The sequence below is a fragment of the Pan paniscus genome, chromosome 9 (genome assembly GCF_029289425.2).
Source record: "Pan paniscus chromosome 9, NHGRI_mPanPan1-v2.0_pri, whole genome shotgun sequence".
NCBI lineage: Eukaryota > Metazoa > Chordata > Mammalia > Primates > Hominidae > Pan > Pan paniscus.
Window position 1 is genome coordinate 5,385,671 of NC_073258.2, and position 21,615 is coordinate 5,407,285.

Sequence of the window (21,615 nt, forward strand, 5' to 3'; positions counted from 1 at the left end):
ACACCCAGCCCTCTGCAGGCACTTTTCCTGCAATATGGCTAATATGGAACCACTTCTAGTCCCACATAAACTTGATCCCACTCAAGCAGTTCCTCTCACAGAATGCCACCCCAACAACCCAGTTTCTGAAGCGAGAAAACTAGAAACCATTACTCATTCTCAATTCTTGCCACTCCCACTCAGCATCACCCCATCCCATCAATCTAGTCTGCAAAAAAAAATAACATCAAAACACCTTGCCCACTAAGTAATCTCTGAGAAGCTTCTAAATGGGCAAAGCAAACTCTGAATGTCACCTTCTAGGCCAGGCGCAGTGGCTCATGCCTATAATCCCAGCACTTTGGGAGGCCAAGGTGGGCAGATCACCTGAGGTCAGGAGTTGGAGATCAGCCTGCCCAACATGGCAAATCCCTGTCTCTACTAAAAATACAAAAAAAAAAAAAAAAACCAAAACAACACAAAACAAAAAAAACGTGCAGCAAATCACCATGGCACATGTATACCTATGTAACAAACCTGAACACTCAGCACATCTACTCCAGAACGTGCAGTGAAATAAATAAAACTACAAAAAACTAGCTGGGAGTGGTGGCGCGCACCTGCAATTCCAGCTACTCAGGAGGCTGAGGCAGGAGAATCACTTGAACCCAGGAGGCGGAAGGTGCACTCCAGCCTGGATGACAGAGCAAGAGTCTGTCTCAAAAAATAAAAATAAAAAATAAATGTCCCCTTCTTGTCGTAATAGCCCTGGCAGTCCTGACTGGGGAAACCAGCTGGAAGGTGGGGCCTCCTGGGAGACCAAGCCCTGACCCAATTATAGATGGAAGCCCAGTAACAGCTCATCCCTTTAAAAAAAAAAAAAAAAATTGCCATGCATGGTGGTGCATGCCTATAGTTTCAACTACTCTGGAGGCTGAGGTAGAAGGATTACTTGAGCTCAGGAGTTCAAGGTTACAATGAACTATTACATGCCACTGCACTCCAGCCTGAACAACAGTGAGACTCCAACTCAAAAACCAAAAATTCCTTCCGGAAGTAAGAGGTCCTGACAAGAGCCATCCTAGGATTCTAAGATCACCACCCTTATCATTTTCATAGTGCAATACATCTAGCACATAGGCCTCTCTTAAGAAAGCAAAGGTGTCTGCCAGGCGCGGTAGCTCACCCGTTATCCCAGCATTTTGAGAGGCTGAGGCAGGAGAACCAATTGAGGCCATGAGTTCAAAACCAGCCTAGGCAATACAGTGAGACCCCATCTTTTTTTTTTTCTTAAAGACAGTCTCACTGTCACCCAGGCTGGAGGGTAGTGAAAACTCATAGGCATGCAGCACTATGCCCAGTTTTTTTTTTTTAAGGTGTTGGTGTCACAGGCTCATGTGGTAAGTCAGGAAGGAGTGGTTCTCTTAGTTTAACTTAGGAGCCACCAGCTGTCCTCTCCAACTCGGATGATCTGTGAAGTCCTCTAGCCCTCCACAGGATGGCACTGTGCACTTCCTATCAGAACTGACACGTCACGCTACTCCATCCACCAGGCAAACTGAGCCTAGGCACCGGGTAGGGTCACTCCTCTCATATCCCAGTGCCTGTCTCTCATAGACAATGTCTTGGAATGAAAAAAACATTTATTCCTGTTCTGAGGAACTGAAAAGTGGTTTTTCCTTTATTTTCCTTTTGTTTCTCCAAATTGCATGAGACCCTATTCACAGCACACTTACGTTTCGATGTAGCTGGAAGGGGTGTGAGGGACATTGTCAAGTCGCTCCTGTAAAGCTGCCAGAACTCGAGGATTCTGCATCACCTGATCTGTGAGCTTTTCTATGAAGAGTTAAGACCAAACATATTTAAAATATGCCCACCACACACAATAGCCAAGAGTCAAAAATCAGTAACATATCTACTTAGCTTTGCCTAGATTTACATCTACTAATTTCTAAATACATACACCAGTGACTTCTTAAACGTGTTTTGAAAATAATTAAAATTTATTTTAAGAGCATTTAACTTTGGGAGGCCGAGGCGGGTGGATCACGAGGTCAGGAGATCGAGACCATCCTGGCTAACACGGTGAAACCCCGTCTCTACTAAAAATACAAAAAATTAGCCGGGCGTGGTAGCGGGCGCCTGTAGTCCCAGCTACTCGGGAGGCTGAGGCAGGAGAATGGCGTGAACCCGGGAGGCGGAGCTTGCAGTGAGCCGAGATCGCGCCACTGCAGTCCAGCCTGGGCGACAGAGCGAGACTCCGTCTCAAAAAAAAAAAAAAAAAAAAAAAAAAAAAAGAGCATTTAACACTCTGGGTTAATCACCTGATGGGTAGTTACAAATTTACTGAATAAATACCTAGAGAGTCCTGGCTCTCACCAGGACTGTGGCTGTTTAAGCCCCAGACTTCAACAACTGAGGACATCATTAATGTAAGTTCACATGGTCTACCCCCAAGTCCCATGGTGGTGTCCAGAAGCCACGAACAGAGATGAGATCAGTTCCTCAAAGTAAAAGAGCATCCACTAGCTCCCCTGCTCACTGTGGTGCCACAGACTTCACAGTCCAGGAGAGCCCAAGGCTCACTAGCTCCCTGCCAGCACTGTTCCCTAAGTTTTCTTTGCATGTGCTACTTGCCTCTGCCTTGAATGTCCTTCTGCCCAAACCCACCTCCCTCCAGGAAGCACTTCTGACCATTCCACCCCACTTAGGGCTAACATACATGTGTAGTGAGCTCACAGTACCGAGCTGTTTGTATTTATAAGCCCATTTCCCAATAAACCAATGAATGAGATCCTGACAAGGTAGTGACTGTCCTTTTACCCAGTTGTGACTATGAAGTGGCAGACATCTGGCTCATGACACAGACTCTTAACAATCTCCCTATTAATGACACAATACAGAAATCCAAACCCAGCGCCCTTCCCTTGCTTAGAGCCAGTACATACCCGAGTATTCTCCCATCCCGAGTATTCTCCCATCCCGAGTATTCTCCCATGATGTGGGTAAGTCAAACACACCAAGCAGGCACTCAATTTTAAACATTTATAATAGAACTGCAAACACAACCACTAACATGAAGCACATGAAGTGTATTTAAGGTATGTAATTTGTATATATAAAACTGTGTACACATGTGTAGTATATAAATACTACATGCATATACAAACACATATGAATGGGTGCTAAAACCTCCGTGTGAAAGTTTGCTGAAGAGGAAGAGGATATCTACACGTGCCTGACAGATTGCTTCCAAGGTGAAAGGACCTTGGTAACAGAGAAGTCTGGCAGGCACTGTCTTCATCATCAATCTCAGTGTCCTTGGGCAGGTGCCGAGCTAACACCCTGTGCCTCCGGAACTAACGACCACTGCATCATGTTACCTGTGTGCCCTTCTTGCCAAAATGTTTACCCTGAATCTCATCAGGAAGAAACGACTGGGCAAATCCAGACTGTGAGCATTCTATAAGACAACAGTGGCCCAGAGCGCTGATATGTTGATGTATTAATAAAAGATGCAAAAGGTAGGGAGATGACTCTAGAACAAAACAAAACGCATGATCCTTGAATACGTGCTAGATTCGGGCGTGGGGTAAAAATTGCTGAGAAAACCAGGGAAACAGGAGCATGACTGTCTATTAGAGAATGGTATTGCTCCAGTGTTAAGTTTCTTGGTAATGACATTGTAGAATTGTTTTAGGAAAATAGATATCCACCACTTGCTTTCAAACAGTTTGGAGGGAGTGGGGAGTACAGATATAGTTTTTTTAATGGTGGAAAAATATCACATCTGTGAATTTATGAACAAAATGACATTCCTAGGATTTGCTTTCCAAAGGAAGGAAAGTAAAGGGTATAGACTTAAAAAAAAAAAAAATGGCCAGGAGCAGTGGTCTGTGCCTGTAGCCCCAACTACCTGGGAGGCTGCAGCAGGAAACTGCTTGAGCCCAGGAGTCCAAGACCAGCCTGGGTAACACAGCAAGGCTCCATCTCAAAAATAAGAAAAAAGACTGGTCATTTGTTAATCAATACTAAAGCTCAGTGATAGTAGCTACAAGAAGGTAGACTGTACTATTACTCTCTTTACTACTGTAGAGTCTGAATTCCTATAATAAATACATCTTTTGTTAATGAGATACTGATTTTTCATTTTAATTACTCTAGCTTTCCTAAAACCACTGCAGTACAGGAATCCTTTACTTGCATTAATAAATGTTTCCAGAGAGAGGAACATTCCCCATACTGGATGCAAACTCTCCATGTGCAGTGGACTGACCTGTGTTACTTGCATTTTTAGCAGCTTCCACGGAATCTGAAGGAACCCCATCTGAAAAACTAAAACAACAGTATGTTTAAAAAGTATTACTGTAAAGAAAGTTCCAAAGACATAGCACAAATGGACATGTTTCTTATTCAATATATTAAGAGGTATCTCTACAGTGACATCAGATTTGGGCAGAAGAAAACTACCCATGTGCATGTTATCTCAGAGGCTGTCCTCTCTGCTATAAAAATATTCTACTACGTTAACATCCCCTCTCCTCTCCCAAACATAAAGCCCTACAAAGTTCTTATTTCCAACCTTAGCCAAAGCTTCTTAGCTCTCATTTCTACAGCTTCTTTCCTCAAAAAATCTGCTCCCAGCCCTCAAACCAAACCCATCAACCAACGAACATGTTACTGTTTGGTCAGCTGCTCATGTGATCAGAGCAAGGCAGTCTTACCAAGTTAAGACAGTGCCCAAAGTGGCTTTGTAAAATTAGCCACAACAAGTGTAAAATGAGCCATGAAACAGTTTTTAAAGATGCCTGGACACACCTCCCTCACAAAAAATAAACATCAAATAATATACACAACTAAAAGTAACCCTCAATCCACAAAACAAAATCTTCCACTTGATCACTGACAACTACAGACTGTTAGGAGAGTGTCAAAATTACCTGACTTCACCCCAGGGGTGTTAAAGCAAGGAGAACAAAACGATTGCTTTCCATAAAAGATCTGTAGTATCAATGTCTGAGGCACTGTTCATGTCGGAAGTAATTTCTTTACGTGCTCAAATACATATACAAGAAATGAGCCATCAGCTAGACTCTGAAATGCATTTAACTTTGATTCTAATATTTATTGAAATATGGCTTGCCTGTTGCTCACCAATTGAATTTTAAACTCCAATAAACAAAGTGCACTTTGGCTTACCTGTGATCTGCCATCTGAATGTTTTTATCCCCTATAAATTAAAAAGAGTTGTAACAATTATATTCATAAGCAAAAATATTTGTTCAATATACTTTTTAAACAACGGTTGTCTGTGGGACGGAGTCCACTAGAAGGGACAGGAGGGAACTTTCTAGAGTGATGAAAATGTTCTAGATCTTGACTGAGGTTACCTGAGTATATACACTTGTTAAAGCTCATTAAACTATACACTTCAGATCTGTGCATTTCATCACACACAAACTTTACTCATAAAAAAATTTCTCGGCCTGGCGCGGTGGTTCACGCCTGTAATCCAAGCACTTTGGGAGGCCAAGGTGGGTGGATCACTTGAGCTCAGGAGTTCGAGACCGGCCTGACCAACATGGTAAAACCCCATGTCTACTAAAAATACAAAATTAGCTGAGCGTGGTGGCGCACGCCTGTAATCCCCGCTACTCAGGAGGCTGAGGCAGAAGAATCACTTGAACCCAGGAGGCGGAGGTTGCAGTGAGCGGAGATCATGCCACTGCACTCCAGCCTGGGCAACAAGAGTGAAACTCCATCTAAAAAAAAAAATAAAATAAAACAAAATTATCTTATTGGCACTAAAATAACCAGACTTCAGAATAACATTAATTCTAATTTGCCCTATTTTTTATAATACATTTGGCAACACAAACATATATTAATGATAGCCCAACTATTTTAGAGTACGTCAAAGCATTTACTGGTGTTTACACTTTCAAATTAACTTATGGGATTTTTTCTAATTGCATTTGTTTATTCCGTATCTTCCATTACTTCTACACTGAGGATGTATTGCTTGTGTAAAAACCTTGTGTAATATACTCAGTATTATTCCACTTTTAAAGATGATTATTTCTATATTGGTAGAATTAGATGACATTGTAACTGAATATTAAGGGTGTGTTCTAGGGCATTTACTTCTTAAATAGAAGAACTTGATATTAATAAAACTAAAAAAAAATTATCATTTTTTTTGAGACAGGATCTCAGTCACCAAGCCTGCAGTGTAGTGATGCAATCCTGGCTCACTGCAGCCTCAACTTACTGGGCTCAAGCAATCCTCCCATCTCAGCCTCCTGAGTAGCTGGGACAACAGGCGCAGGCCACCATGCCCAGCTAATTTTATTTTTTGTAGAGATAGGGTCTGGCTAAGTTGCCCAGGCTGAGTCCCAAACTCCTGGCCTCAAGAGATCCTCCCACCTCAGCCTACCAAAGTGTTGGGATTACAGGTGTGAGTCAACATGCCTGGCCTATACAATTTCAAAATCTAATCTAAATGCATTTAAAGTAACAGCTAAATGCACAGCTTAAAAAGGTCCTTAAATGTAAAATAATACAGGTGTGGTTACGAAGTTCCTTAAACTCAGATGTGGGAAATACACCTGAGGGCCTCGCTAAACAGTTGTTCCAGCTGAAAACTGGCCAATGTTCATTCTTCAGTACCTGAGCAAAGCCCAAACCACTGAATCACATAGCTTTAGGGTAAAACCAACAACAAAAAAAACCCTCTATATTTAACAAAAACAGTTCTAATTATGATCTATGACTGTCCTGTATTTAACTCAACTACTTTTTTAAAATTTTTATTGTTTAGAAATAAAACGTGCTATTTTTAAGATTCAAAATACAACAAATATTACACATTGTCTTTTTCAAAAAAATTATGTTTTAATGAAGAAGATGAAAACCAAAAAGAAAAAAAAATGCAGCAGGCACAGTGGTTCATGCCTATAATCCCAGCACTTTGGGAGGCCAAGGTGGGCAGATTAGTTGAAGCTCAGGAGTTTCAGACCAGCCTGGGCAACATGGGGAAACCTCGTCTCTACAAAAACAAACAAACAAACAAAATTAGCCAGGCGTGGTGGTGTGAACCTGTAGTCCCAGCTACTCAAGAGGCTGAGGCAGGAGAATCGCTCGAGCACAGGAGGCAGAGGTTGCAGTCAGCTGAAATAACACCACTGCACTCCCGCCTGGAAGACAGAGTCAGACTGTCTCAAAACAAAAAGAAAAAAAAAAAAATGAGGCTGGACACAGCGGTTGATACCTCTGGTCCCAGCTACTTGAGAGGCTGAGACAGAAGCAACACTCGAGCCCAGGAGTTGGAGGCCTGGCGGCTGCAGTGAGCTATGACTGCGCCACTGAACTCCAGCCTGGACAACAGAGCAAGTACCCTGTCTCAAAAAAAAAAAAAAGGGGGGGGGGCAATAAACCCTACAATGGCTGGCTATGCTCACCACCACGACCACAGCAGCAACCCAAACCCAGCCCTAGTCAGTGAAGATTTAAAAACCCTTTAACGGAGGCCAGGTGTGGTAGCTCACACCTGTAATCCCAGCACTTTCGGAGGCTGAGGTGGGCGGATCACCTAAAGTGGGGAGTTTGAGACCAGCCTGACCAACATGGAGAAACCCGGTCTCTACTAAAAATACAAAATTAGCCGGGCATGGTGGCACATGCCTGTAATCCCAGCTACTCGGGAGGCTGAGGCAGGAGAATCGCTTGAATACAGGAGGCAGAGGTTGCCGTGAGCCAAGATCAAGCCACTGCACTCCAGCCTGGGCAACAAGAGCAAAACTCCGTCTCAAAAACAAACAAAACACCCTTCAATGGTCCCCCGTCACCTTCTGCAGAATACACATTCCTACTGATTCAGGCCCTGTCTACCTCCCCACACTCATTCCCACTCACGCTCCTCCACCATGTTTGCTGCAATCACAGTATTCCTGAGGTTAGTTCCCTTCTCACATATTCTAAATGCAAGGTGTGAGACAGTCAGACTTCATAACAATTGTTTAAGGACAACATTCTAAGAGCTAAAACACCACTTACCAGCTGTTAAAGAATGAGGTGTTTTTTTCTGTTATATACCTTTGATAATGTCTCTATGAACATCTTGGCTTATATGGCTTCCCACTCCCAGTTATCCTTAATTTATATGGCAATAGCAGGACCGCTACAGTAGCATTTCTGGGTCAAAGAGCATGAATGGATTCTGATACATACTGCCAAAATAGTTACACAATAACATCAACTATAATTTGGCTACTTAATTGAAGCTCTCTATTGCCTAAGAAATGTATCTCATAGCACCTTCCTTACCCCACACATACACACTAATTGCTGAAAGAAGCCTACTAACCTGGAAACATCTAACACTGTCAGTTTAATGGACAGATTCTTGTTGTCATCACCCTATCAGTAACACCTCATAAAGACACATACTTCATTTCCAGCACCTCCTATACTAGCAAGGGACCTACATGTCAGGCACTTCATACATTTTATACCAAGAGAAACTCCACTAGGGAGGGACTATCCTCAGTTTATACGAAAAGAAGCTGAGGCTTGGAAAGGTGAGGTGCCAAATTGAAAGTCACACGGCTAGTAAAACATGCATTTGTGTTTCAAATCTGACTCCTTCTAACCTTTCCCTAGTACCAACACCACTTCACTTCTGGCTGTTGCTACTTGCTCATTAAAGATTCTGTTGCTGCTAGGCTGGGCCTGGGGGCTCACACCTGTAATCCCAGCACTTTGGGAGGCCAAGGCGGGCAGATCACGACGTGAGGAGTTCAAGACCAGCCTGGCCAACATGGTAAAACCCCGTCTCTACTAAAAATACAAAAATTAGCTGGGCATGGTGGCACTCGCCTGTAATCCCAGCAACTGGGAGGCTGAAGCAGGAGAACTGCTTGAACCCAGGAGGCGGAGTGTGCAGTGAGCAAAGACTGCACCACTGCACTCCAGCCTGGGCAACACAGCAAGACTCCGTCTCAAAAAAAAAAAACAAAAAACCTGTTGCTGCTATTGGAACAAGTGACAAGCAACAGCTTAGTCAGGGTTGAAATCCTACTGTTCAGCAACATCTCCAAGAAATCCATTTTGTCTACAAATGGAGTGTGACAATACTCCCTTTTGATGCTGTTCACTATGCAGCCCCAGAGCCCATAACAGTTCCTGGCATAATAAATATCTGTTGAAAGCATAAACCACCTGTGTTAGGACATGAGCCAAAGAGGTTCACCTTCCCATGGAATGGTACCTGTTCCAACTTAACAGAGTCCATTGATAAAATGATTCACTCAATTTTCATTTAAGTGAAGGCTGTGCTTTTTTAAAGAGACACACAGTCTCACTCTGTTACCCAGGCTAGAGTGCAGTGGCAGGATCATAGCTCACTGCAGTCTCAAACTCCTAGCCTCAAGTGATCCTCCCACCTTAGCCTCTCAAAGTGCTGGGATTATAGGACAGAGGCACCATGCCCAGCCCGGCATGTGCTGTTTAATACAATTTTTGTTAACAAGATGACAAGGCAGTTAAGTTAAACCCAACACGGTATTCTGGAAAAAAAAAAAGGTGCTAAATCAAGGATAGAAAAAAAATAATGAATTTACACAATAAAAAAGAAAATAATTTGACTAAAGAACCAACCAACCCAGAACTCAATGCCTAGAACAAGATAGACACACACTGAACAGCCCGGTTTCAAATCCTACCCCTATCAGAGATCACCTGAAGCTCAGGAGTTTCAGACCAGCCTGGGCAACATGGGGAAACCTCGTCTCTACAAAAACAACAAAAAAAACAAAATTAGCCAGGCATGGTGGTGTGAACCTGTAGTCCCAATTCAGGAGGCTGAGGCAAGAGAATCGCTTGAGCACAGGAGGCAGAGGTTGCAGTAAGCTGAAATAACACCACTGCACTCCCGCCTGGGAGACAGAGTCAGACTGTCTCAAAACAAAAAACAAAAAACAAAAAATGAGGTTGGACACAGTGGTTGATGCCTCTGGTCCCAGCTACTTGAGTGGCTGAGACAGAAGCAACACTCAAGCCCAGGAGTTGGAGGCCTGGCGGCTGCAGTGAGCTATGACTGCGCCACTGAACTCCAGCCTGGACAACAGAGCAAGTACCCTGTCTCAAAAAAAAAAAAAAAAAGGCAACAAACCCTACAATGGCTGGCTATGCTCACCACCACGACCACAGCAGCAACCCAAACCCAGCCCTAGTCAGTGAAGATTTAAAAACCCTTTAACAGAGGCCAGGTGTGGTGGCTCCCACCTGTAATCCCAGTACTTTGGGAGGCCGAGGCGAGCGGATCATCTGAGGTCAGTAGTTCGAGACCAGCCTGACCAACACGGAGAAACCCGTCTCTACTAAGAATACAAAATTAGCCGGGCATGGTGGCGCATGCCTGTAATCTCAGCTACTCAGGAGGCTGGGGCAGGAGAATCTCTTGAACCCAGGAGGCAGAAGTTGCAGTGAGCCGAGATCTCGCCATTGCACTCCAGCCTGGGCAACAAGAGAGAAACTCTGTCTCAAAAAACAAACAAACAAAAAACTAACAAACACACTTCAATGGTCCCCCATCACCTTCTGCAGAATACACATTCCTACCAATTCAGGCCCTGTCTACTTCCCCATACTCATTCCCACTCATGCTCTTCTGCATAACCTTCCTCTGGACCTCAGTTTCATCATCCACAAACTAGAAGACAGTGGCTACCTGAGAAACTGTTAATGGAGACAAATTTCCTAGTACATAACAGCAGGCCAGGTCTCTTTTCACTTTTGTAACTGCCATGCATATAGACTACATCTATTCCTTGATATGATACCAACAAATCAAGTTACTTTAAACACTGCACCCTTTATACAGGTTGAGTATCTCTTATCTGAAATGCTTGGGACCAGAAGTGTTTCAGATTTTAGAATATTTGTATAAACACGATCAGGTATCTTGGGGATGGGACCCAAATCTAAACATGAAATTCATTCATGTTTCCCACACATCTTATTCACATAGACTGAAGGTAATTTTATGCAATATTTTAAATAATTTTGTGCATGAAACAAAGTTTTAACTGTGATCCATCACGTGAAGTCAGGTGTGAAATTTTCCACTTGTAACATTAATGTCAACACTAACAGAGTTTCAGAATTTGGAGCATTTGGATTTTTGATTTTGGGATCAGGAATGCTCAACCTGAATAAGGAAAGACAATGTAGAGAGGTGGTATTATAAACAAGCTAGAGTTCAGTCAAGTTTCAGCACCACAAATTATTTTTGTTTATCAATCCCTATCACCCTTAAAACAGAAAGTTATAAGGAACTATCAAATATACAGGTTTGAGGAAAATAAATATCTGTTTGTTTTAAATGTTATGTTCAGTTTAATACTAGTCTTATAAAACCACAGCCCGAAGACTCATCCAGAAGGTTCTCTCACTTTTAAAAGGCAATCAAGGGATCTATACAACCTGGTGACTATAGTTAACAACAACGTATCACATAATTGAAAAATTGCTGAGAGTAGATGTTAAGTGTTCTTGTCAGAATCAGTATACCACCTAATGTGAATTAACTTGACTTAGCCATTCCACAATGTATAGTACTTCAAAACATCGTATTATACATCATAAATATAATTTTGTGTTAATAAATAATAACTAAAAATAAATAAAAGACAATCAAGTTAAATTATGAAAGGGATACCAGGCAAAAGAATGTTCTAAATTTTCTAAAGTTCAGGTTCCCTCCCAAGGTCAAAAACTTTAACTGTGTCTACAATTCTAAATCTGAACTGGCAAGCAAATTTTCACCCAGTTAATTGGGTCGAGGAAAAATAAAATAAAATAATTCCCATGATTACACAAATGTTCTTTTATTTATATTAGTCACTGTAACAATCCTATTTATGGATTAACTTCTTTGTACCCCAAACAACTGTTTTCATATGAAATTTTTAAAGATTTTTGTAACAAAATATAACCTTAAATTCCTAATTTTGAACTGAAAACATCTACTCTATAGCTAGAGTAACTATAAAATTGGGCCATGGCCAGGCACGGTGGCTCACGCCTGTAATCCCAGGACTTTGGGAGACCAAGGCGGGCGGATCACATGAGGTCGGGAGTTCGAGGTCAGCCTGGCCAACGTGGTGAAACTCCATCTCCATTAAAAATACAAAAATCAGCTGGGCATGGTGGCACACGCCTGGGGTCCCAGCTACTCAGGAGGCTGAGGCAGGAGAATTGCTTGAACCTGGGGGGCGGAGGTTGTAGTGAGCCAAGATTGTCCCACTAGATTCCAGTCTGGGCGACAGAGCCAGACCCTGTCTCAAAAAAAAAAAAAGAAAAAGAAAGGAAAAAAAAAATTGGGCCATGTTTGAGAGACAAAGCTAGAGAGTGTAGTCGTACTCCCCAAAACTTTTATATATTTACTCTGTCTTAATAAACTCAAAGGTCCTCAATGTCTTTATGGGAGATAACTGAAGGATTAAAATTAATTCAAATGTAATTAATGTTTTCACAAGACTCCTTATAATTTCCTTACAAATCCTATAAATCCTACAAAATTAGGGATGGTAGTAATTTTTTTTTTTTTTTTTTTTTTTTGAGATAGAGTTTCGCACTTGTTGCCCAGGCTGGCGTGCAGTGGCGCGATCTCGGCTCACTGCAACCTCCACCTCTCAGTTTCTCCTGCCTCAGCCTCCCAAGTAGCTGGAGTTACAGGTGCCCACCACCATGCCCAGCTAATTTTTTTTTTTTTTTGTATTTTTAGTAGAGACAGGGTTTCACCATGTTGGCCAGGCTTGGTCTCGAACTCCCGACCTCAGGTGATCCACCTGCCTCAACCTCCCAAAGTGCTGGGATTACAGGTATGAGCCACCGCACTCAGCCTCTTAGATAAATTTCTAAAGCACAATTGCTTGGCCCACATTCAGTCTGAGGAATGGCAATCCAACATTCTCAATCCAAGAGAGTCTGACCAGCCATTGGGCACAAGTTCAAATCCTCCAGGAGTACTGGATGTTTTAGATTAGGACATCAGAAAGGACAAAGAAATGATCTGTTCTCAGAAGGAATCAAGATACCCCTGTAGGACACCCCAACATCCCCACCCACAAAAGCTGGTGATTATACGAAGCCCTGAGACAGTCCAGATTTCATTTCTATTGCCCAGGCCAGTAGACTCCTGATCCAGTCTATCATTACCACTCTCCAGGATCAGAAGTTAATCATGTTGTTAAACTTTCCATGATAATGTTCTGGGTTTTTTGTTGTTGTTGTTGTTTTTTGAGGTGGAGTCTCGCTCTGTCACCCAGGCGGGAGAGGGTCTCAAACTCCTGACCCTCAGGTGATCTGCCCACCTCAGCTTCCCAAAGTGCTGTGATTACAGGCATGAGCCACCATGCCAGGCCCATGATAATGTTTAAAAGCAATGAATAGGCTGGGCACGGTGGCTCACGCCTGTAATCCCAGCACTTTGAGAGGCCCAGGTGGGCAGACCACCTGAGGTCAGGAGTTCGAGACCAGCCTGACCAATATGGTGAAACCCGTCTCTACTAAAAAGATACAAAAATTACCCAGGCGTGGTGGTGAGCACCTGTAATCCCAGCTACTCGGGAGGCTGAGACAGGAGAATTGCTTGAACCTGGGAGGCAGAGGCTGCAGTGAGCCGAGATCGCGCCACTGCACTCCAGCCTGGGCATCAGAGCGAGACTCCATCTCAAAAAAAAAAAAAAAGCAATGAATAATACATGTTTGCCCACTAAAGAACAAGTTCCACGAGGGCAGGGACCCTGTCTACTTGCTCAATACAGAAGTCCCAAGGCCCAGCAATAGACTCGGGATGAGACTGGTTGCCAAGAAATCTTTGCTTAACTCACTGCTACCAAATGACAACTTGTCTCTGTGGTACCAGTACACAGCACGCATGGTGCCCGGGACGCCATGCACACATCTCAAGCAGTTTCTGAAGACACAGAGGAGAAACACTGCCTTAGTCATTCATGTTTGCTTACAAGATCTACTGAAATACCTGCCTCCGAACAGCAGCAGACTGTCTCTTCAGAGACTTGTGGGGTGCCAAGCCCTGGGGTTTCAAGAAGAAAGCAAAAAATGATTTCCTTTCCTTAACCAAAACACTACATTTTACTTGGGGCGCAGCAGTCTTCACTGCTGCACTCCCATCTCCTCCACCCTTCTTTTCTGGGCAGTTCATTAGCATACGACTCAATGAGGCTAACTTCTTAATCCAGTACATATTAAAAGATCTTGTCATCTTGTCGGTAAGGCACTTCCCTCTCTACCTATTTCAAATTGCAACCACCAAAGTCCCTACTCCTCTGCACTGTTTTTCAAAAGCACCTGCCACCATTTAACTTGTTCGTCTGTCTCCCATAGCAGAAACAAGGACAAAGACTTCTGTTTTATTCTGCGGGAGGCCCCAGTACCTAGAACTGTGCCCAGTACATAGATGCTCATGAATAAGTAAACAGATGCAAATCACTGAAAGCTACTTTTCGGTAACTGAGTAAACAAGTACTATTTTAATTATTATACTTAAAACCTTTGCACATAAAAGTGTACAGTCATTCTTTCTACCACAAATTAAACAGAAATTATCTCATCTTGTTTTTGAACAGGCTTTTCCGGATAATGCACACTGCATTTTTAAAAGTCCCAAGGACATGAAATGAACATACATTTCGTTTTTAACAGTTAACAGGGGATACTTGTAAGAAACTTAAGGTTACACAGGAAGTGGTCAAAATCAAAAAGTAAAGTTCACAAAGTGATCTTTCGTTGTTTTCATACTATAAAAACACAATGCCTCTGTTACTAAATGCAAAATGTAAAGCTCTGGCAAACAAAGTAAAGCAACCCTGTTCTCTCTTAAGAGGGCAGGGTGGAAAACCAATGACTGCCAGATGAAAACTAATTTATATCACCACAAACTATTTCTTAAAAATTTCATTAGCAGCCAAATACAAAATTATTTACTATCTACCTATTGATAAGGGTTTTCCATTACTATATGCTCAAAGACAAACCTTACAACTATAGTTTCGGGAGGCATAAATTTGCTTACCTCAAGAGGTCCCACAAAAATTCAGCTGAGGCCAGGTAACAGCAGTTTCCTGCAGAGATCAGCTACTTCCTATCACCATAGTGGTCGAAGAATCAAAGTAAGTAATATCAGATTTCTACTCTGGAAGCCTAAAACACATTTCCCTTTAAGCAAAAAAGCAAGCATTCCTTAGCTAGCAATCTCAGGCCAAACTCCCAACAAGCTCATCTCTGCTGTCTTATTCAAATATAAACCATCATGGTTTCAAGCAGTAACAGCACTCGCCTATTTCACACAGCTGACGCCTCTTAGGCCGTCAGGAATTTAAATCACCTTCTTGCCCACAAAGTATTTTTCTTCCAAAACAAACTGAAAAATATAGGCTCTTTGGCAACATTTTTGGAAGTACAACATAAACTTATCACAATAATTTTTAAACTGCAGACAACTAAAGGGAAGGAAGAAAAGCACTACTATATATACATATATATTTGAGGTCACCTCCTCCTGATGCTAGAGACTATCAACTGCTCAAAAGAAGGAAAACAAAATGAAGATTTCAGTCCCCACACTTAGCTGCGAATAGCTAACAAAGGGAATTAACATGCGGTCAATAACAAGAGGCTACTAAAAACTCTGACAGGTTAGGAAAAGTTTTCATTTCAGTTTCAAATTCAAATTCATACTGTAAAGTGGTGATGAACACATCCCATCCGCAGGTACTTAACCTCCATACAAATAAGAACTACCTCTCATATGGGCAAAAAGATCAAAATTCTACAGAAGAATCTGATGGCTAAATGGCTAATTTGCAAAACACAATGCCCTGTACATTTTGAGGACATCCTAAAACATGTGTAAACTTCTCAGAATTCAGTTTACCAAACTTATCAAACTTAAAAATGATTAAAATTTATTTGCTACTGCAAAGAATTCAACCAATTTCTCCAATGACTACTCCATATTCATTTTGAAAAACAGTACCGGATTTAAAGCTTACACAACAAAATTCACAAAAGTGTTAAGATACTATGACATATAGGCACAAATAACTGCAGACATTCTGAAGCTAACACTGCTCAACCAGGAAAAAAAAAAAAAGACTGCAATTGGATATGTAATAACAGCTATTTAAGACGGCAGTAACGTGTTAAAATGGTTCATAAAAATCACATCATAAGGCCCTGAAATTCTAGTAAAAATATCTCTAAGTAAACTTGTGAACTACTACTAAATAACTAATTTTCTCTCTCTCTGTAGTCACTCATTTTATCTTTGGATTACTTCCCCATTCTATCACCACGTTGCTTTCTCTGAACTTCATTTTACATTTGCATATTATTTATTCCATTAGCAATTGCTCATCCCAGTCTGAATCTCAAAATTCTACTATAGGAGGCATTTGGCATTCTGTGGAATAAGAGAATTTTGAGATGGAAATGATCAACCAGCTCAAAACCTCGTAAGCTAGAGTTCAGTTAAGCTTAGCACAATGATGAAAACAATTTCTCATTAAAACTTCTTTCATTCCCTCTACAGAAGCAGTAACCCTGGGTACAGTTAAAACTGCCTGGGTCTTTAAGCTTTGTCACCTCGGACAAGTCATTATACCTAACCTCCCAGGGCCTCAGCTTCCAGAGTAGTTAAATGGAAAAACAATAGCATCTATCTCAGGTTATTAGATTATGAAATGAGTTAACACACGCAAACAGGCTGAAGGAGTCCCTGGTGCGCAGTGCAGGTATTAGTCATTTAGAGGTATAGTTACTATCACAGGAAGGCAGTAACTTAGAAAGACTTACCTTTAAGGTCCAACAACCTAGTCTACATATTTGTATATTTTTAAGGTAAGAGAATTTTTAAAAGTCTATTTTCACCCCGTAAACCTAATGCAGGAGGATAAGGCACGGATTACTACAGGAAAAAGTAATGCAGACTGGGGGATGCGAACCAAAGCACAGACGAATGTGCCCCGACGATTCCTCCGAGAACATAATGAAATGGCGGACCTTCCTGCCAGAGGAGCGCACAGTCACCCAGGCAGGTGATGTGACACACACGTTAGGGTCTAAAGGTCCCAAGGCTGGAGTCCCCTTTACTGGACCCTAAACATGTCTGCCTCCTGCCCCGCAATCAGACTTAGAGAACTGTGGACGGTGGAAAGTTTTATCATGACCAGGCCATCCTTCGCTGGGGTGAACGGAAAGCATTCAGAAGGGGAAAATTGAAAAAAACAAAGACTCTGGTCAGGTCAAAAAATACAAATGTGACCTCTTCCACCATCTCTGAACTGAAAGAAAAGCATGGCACTTTCCCATCCATAACATGTACAATTTTTTTTTGGAGATTTTGCTTTTCCCTTGTGAAAGACGGTTTTAAATAGTAAACAGACTTGCTGCCCACCTTGGCTGGGAAACCAAGTCCCGTGAGTAACTAGTCTAAGGCCACTCAGGCCAGTCCTCGGGGAGCGCACGCCGCCCAGCAGCTCGCTCGCACCGCACAGCTCCCAACAGCTAAGAAGCAACGCCAAGGACTTTCTTCCCCGTCAGACATGCCCTCGGCCACACCAAACTGACATCAAAACCCCAGTTAGCCCAGCCTGACCCCACAGAGGCTCACGATGACAATCGCCCTGCGGAAAAACTCAAATTCCTAAACATCTAATAAAGAAGTCCTGGACGTCTCCACCTTAAAAACGGGAAGCCTGAACGCTCCGGCGCGCCCGGCCGTGTAACCGCCACAGCCCCCGCACGCGGGGCGGGCTGGGCTAGCGGGAGATTTGAGCGGCCGCCGCCTCTCGCCGTCTTCGCCTCCTCCGCGGGGCCGCCGCCCAGGAGGCCGCCCGCGGCGCAGAACAAAGCGCCTTGACCTTCAGTGAGGCGGGCAGCCGGGCGAGGCGCGCCGGGAGTTGGGAGGGGCCTCCCGCCAGCGCCCCAGGCCCGGGCTCCAGGCCCCAAGCCCCAGGCCCCGCCGCGGCCGCCGCTGCCTGCCCCGAACGGAACGCGGCCCCGCCCCTGCCCCACCGCCCCGAGGCTTCCAGAGATGGCCGCCGCCGCGCCCGCGCCGGACCCGCGGCCCCACCCGCCCGTCCGGGCCCGGCCGCCCTCCCCAGCGCGCCGTTACCGGCCCAGCACCCGTGTCTCCGCACCTCACGCCTCCTGCGGCAGTGGCGGCGACCCTAGCTTCGCTCGCTTTGGGGCTGCGCCGCCGTGGCCTCCAACAACGCCGGCTCCCATTGGCCGAGGCTCCTAGCTCCTCTCTCCTCGAGCAAGACAGGCTGCGATTCGCCGAGCGCGGCGCAAGTCAACTGCGCTTCGCGCCGCAGTCAGCAACCAATCACAAGCCTCCGAAGAAACGCCGCGCCATATGCAAATATTCCTCCGCGCGGCGCGCGCCCTGCGTTCCTCCGCCTCTTTAAATGGGGCGGGGCAAGGTGGAGACCGCGTGTGTGGTTCCGGGGGGTCCCGGGTCCCCGCTCCCGGGACCTTCTCCGGGTGGCACCACATCCTCGCGGGACACTGGGCACCACCTCTCTCCGTGGGCCCCGGCCGTCTTTATCTCCTGCGCCCTCCCAGTTCCCTAGTTCAATCCCGTCCGCGGCGGGTCGGTGCCTCCTGCACTCCGTGCGCCCGCTGATGTGAGAACCCCACCTCCCATGTCGTCCCCTCGCGCTACTCCTTGAGAACATCGCGGAGGGCCCCTCCGCCTGGGAGCCGCTTTCAACCAGCCCCGTTAGTGGTTGGGACGTAAGCCTAACCCCTGCTCATCCCCCAGGTCCCAGGTTGGAGAACACTTCCTCTGCGAAGAGGTCGGGGCTGGGTCACCTCCGCGGACAGGACGGGACTAGCCACTGCCTGCGTCTCTTCCCCCACGCCCTGAGCCCCGCAGTGTCCCAGCAGCCTAGTTCTGGCCTGCGGGAGACCCTGTCGGACAAGGAGGAAAAGCAGTGCGCACTGGGCCCTCAGATCAGCCCCCTGAAGCAGAGCACGGCAGAGGGCTGGGGAGGAGCTGGCCTGTTTCGCCCGCCCTGTTCTCCCTCTCATGGTGCCCTCTGGGCTGCGGTGAAGGTACCAGCCCCAGCCTGTCCACATCACATTTTGTAGAAAGGCATCCAATTTGATTGGAAAATAACCCCTACGCTGGGACTTTTGAGGCTGGTTCATTTCCATGTTCAACCGTGCCATTGGGGGTCTTCAAGTCTAATGTGCATTTTTTTCAGAAACGTTCTCTTTTTTGGGGTGAGGTTACTTTTGAAACAATTGCTAATTATTATTAGCAAGTTATTCCTGTAATGGGGAAAATTTGAAACCATTTAAAGGCTCCTGGTTGAGGGATTAAGAACATAGCGTCGGTTATAAACCTCAGAGGTAAGCTGGGAGGCTGAGGCAGGAGGATTCCTTGAGCCCAGAAATTCAAGTCCAGCCTGGGCAACATAGTGAAACCTCATCTCTAAAAAGAAATTAATGCGGAGCGCCGTGGCTCAGGCCTGTAAACCCAGCACTCTGGGAGGCAGAGGCAACAAGTCCAGCCTGGGCAACATAGAGCACCCTTCCCCTGCTCCAAAAACAACAACAAAAAATTACCCAGGCGTGGTGGCTCAGGCCTGTAATACCAGCTACTTGGGAGGCTGAGGTGGGAGAATTACCTGAGCCCGTGAGGTCAAGGCTGCAGTGAGCAGAGATTGGGCCACTGCACTCCAGCCTGGGTAACCAGAGGGGGACATTGTCTCAAAAAGACAAAAAAAAGGCCGGGCGCGGTGGCTCAAGCCTGTAATCCCAGCACTTTGGGAGGCCGAGGTGGGCAGATCACGATGTCAGGAGATCGAGACCATCCTGGCTAACACGGTGAAACCCCGTCTCTACTAAAAATACAAAAAAATTAGCCGTGCATTGTGGCGGACGCCCTAGTCCCAGCTACTCGGGAGGCTGAGACAGGAGAATGGCGTGAACCCGGGAGGAGGAGCTTACAGTGTGAGCCGAGATCGCACCACTGCACTCCAGCCTGGGCGACAGAGCGAGACTCCATCTCAAAAAAAAAAAAAAAATCTAATTAAAACAAAAAACATAAAAACCCCTCAGAGGTGACCAGTGCATGGCTGAGGCCTGACCCACACAGCGTGCTCAGTCCTGTCTGGCCATCTGTGTTTTAGGAGAGGGTGTGTGCGCTCTCAATTCCTATTTTACTTATTTAGACTTTCAGACTTTTCTACAAAGGTCATGCTTTATGCTTTGCGGAAGCATAAACAATGATAGAAATGACACAAGAACCTGGGCATTTGAAGTTTGGAGGGTCCTTCCTCCCATCTAATAAAGTCTCAAGACCATTTGCAGTAATGGGATCCCCCTGCTCCTGGATGTTGGGGTTGGTGGGGGTGGCATCCGGGTGGGTGGATCCTCTGAGGGAGCTGGGCCTTGGGGCTGGGGGCAGCTGGACCTGCTCCCTGGGAGATCTGCTGGAACTGGAATGATTGTGGTGGTGGTGTTTTTCTCTTGGTGGTTGGTGGTTTCTCTCCTTGGAAGATTCTCATTTGGAAATAGAGTCTTCACAGATACAATTAGGTAATGAGGTCGAGTGGGCAGATTGCTTGAGCCCAAGAGTTCGAGACCAGCCTGGGCAACATGATGAGATCCCATCTCTACCAAATATCTAAAAATTAGCTAGGCATGGTGGTGCATCTATAGTCCCAGCTGCTTGAGAGGCTGAGGTGGGAGGATCACTTGTGCCTGGGAGTTAGAGGCTGCAGTGAGCTGTGATCATGCCACTGCACTCCAGCCTGGGTGACAGAGCAAGACCAAGACCCTGTGTCAAAACAAAGAAGTCCCCAGATGACACTGACATGCAACCAGAGCTGAGGGCCACTGGGATCAGGACTCCCAGGGTAGCTGGCGCTTGGTGGGTTTCATTCCTGTTTTCCCAGCGCTGCCTCTGCCAGGCCTCAGGCATGAGCCCACCTGTCTACAACCCCTCTGCCGCCTCAGCCTCCTCCAACCTGGAGATCAGGAGTCCCCTCCAGAGGCTACCTTGCCTGTAGTTCTGCTCTTGGCTGCCTTGTCCTCACTGGGGCTCCGGGAGACAGTCCCGGACAGACACCACGTGTTTCTTCTTCACATTGCCAGCACCCGGAAAAGTGCCTGGCACTTGGCGAGCTGTGCCCTTACCTGGGCGCTACTGACAATGGCTACACCTTGGCCTGGAAGTAGAGGCAGCAATCACTGCCCCATTCAACAGAGGAGAAAACAGAGAAACCCCTGTAACGCCCCCAGCTAAGTGGCTCTGGCCCTGGAGGGGGCGGCCATGCCCTTCACCTGTGGTGGGGGCGCTACGCCTCAAAAGACCTCGCAGCCGCCAAGAGCTGGAGCCTAGGCCTCAGAAATGCCCAAATGCCCCTCAGTAGGGTGGGGGCTCAGCCTGTGGGGCATTCACAAAGTGGGGCCCTGGAGACATCCAAGAGAGGTGGCTGGTTTCTCCTGGTATATGGAGAACAGAAAACACCCATGGCGTACTCCACACAAGAGGGGTGCGCAGACAGGGAGTGCCTTTGCCAGCTTCCCAGCCTC

At 45.3% G+C, this 21,615-nt stretch overlaps 1 protein-coding gene across 13 annotated transcripts in view; it reads right to left on the reverse strand.

The window, feature by feature from the left end:
• NAP1L4 (nucleosome assembly protein 1 like 4) overlaps nt 1–18,334 on the reverse strand; it is a 48,241-nt gene extending 29,907 nt beyond the window's left edge. For 2 of the 13 annotated variants that reach the window (XM_008969078.4, XM_003816044.7), the window contains exons 1-4: nt 18,207–18,334; nt 5,179–5,209; nt 4,256–4,314; nt 1,716–1,815 (exon numbers count right to left, since the gene is read on the reverse strand). In XM_008969078.4, the coding sequence (XP_008967326.1) occupies nt 1,716–1,815; nt 4,256–4,314; nt 5,179–5,192 (173 nt within the window). In that variant the 5' untranslated portion in view covers nt 5,193–5,209; nt 18,207–18,334. Of the gene's footprint in view, nt 1–1,715; nt 1,816–4,255; nt 4,315–5,178; nt 5,210–14,026; nt 14,081–15,079; nt 15,149–17,461; nt 18,062–18,181 lie in introns of those variants that run through there. The other 11 variants (XM_063608055.1, XM_063608056.1, XM_063608054.1 and 8 more) reach the window with 11 other exon arrangements.
• Between the last annotated feature and the right edge of the window lie 3,281 nt (nt 18,335–21,615).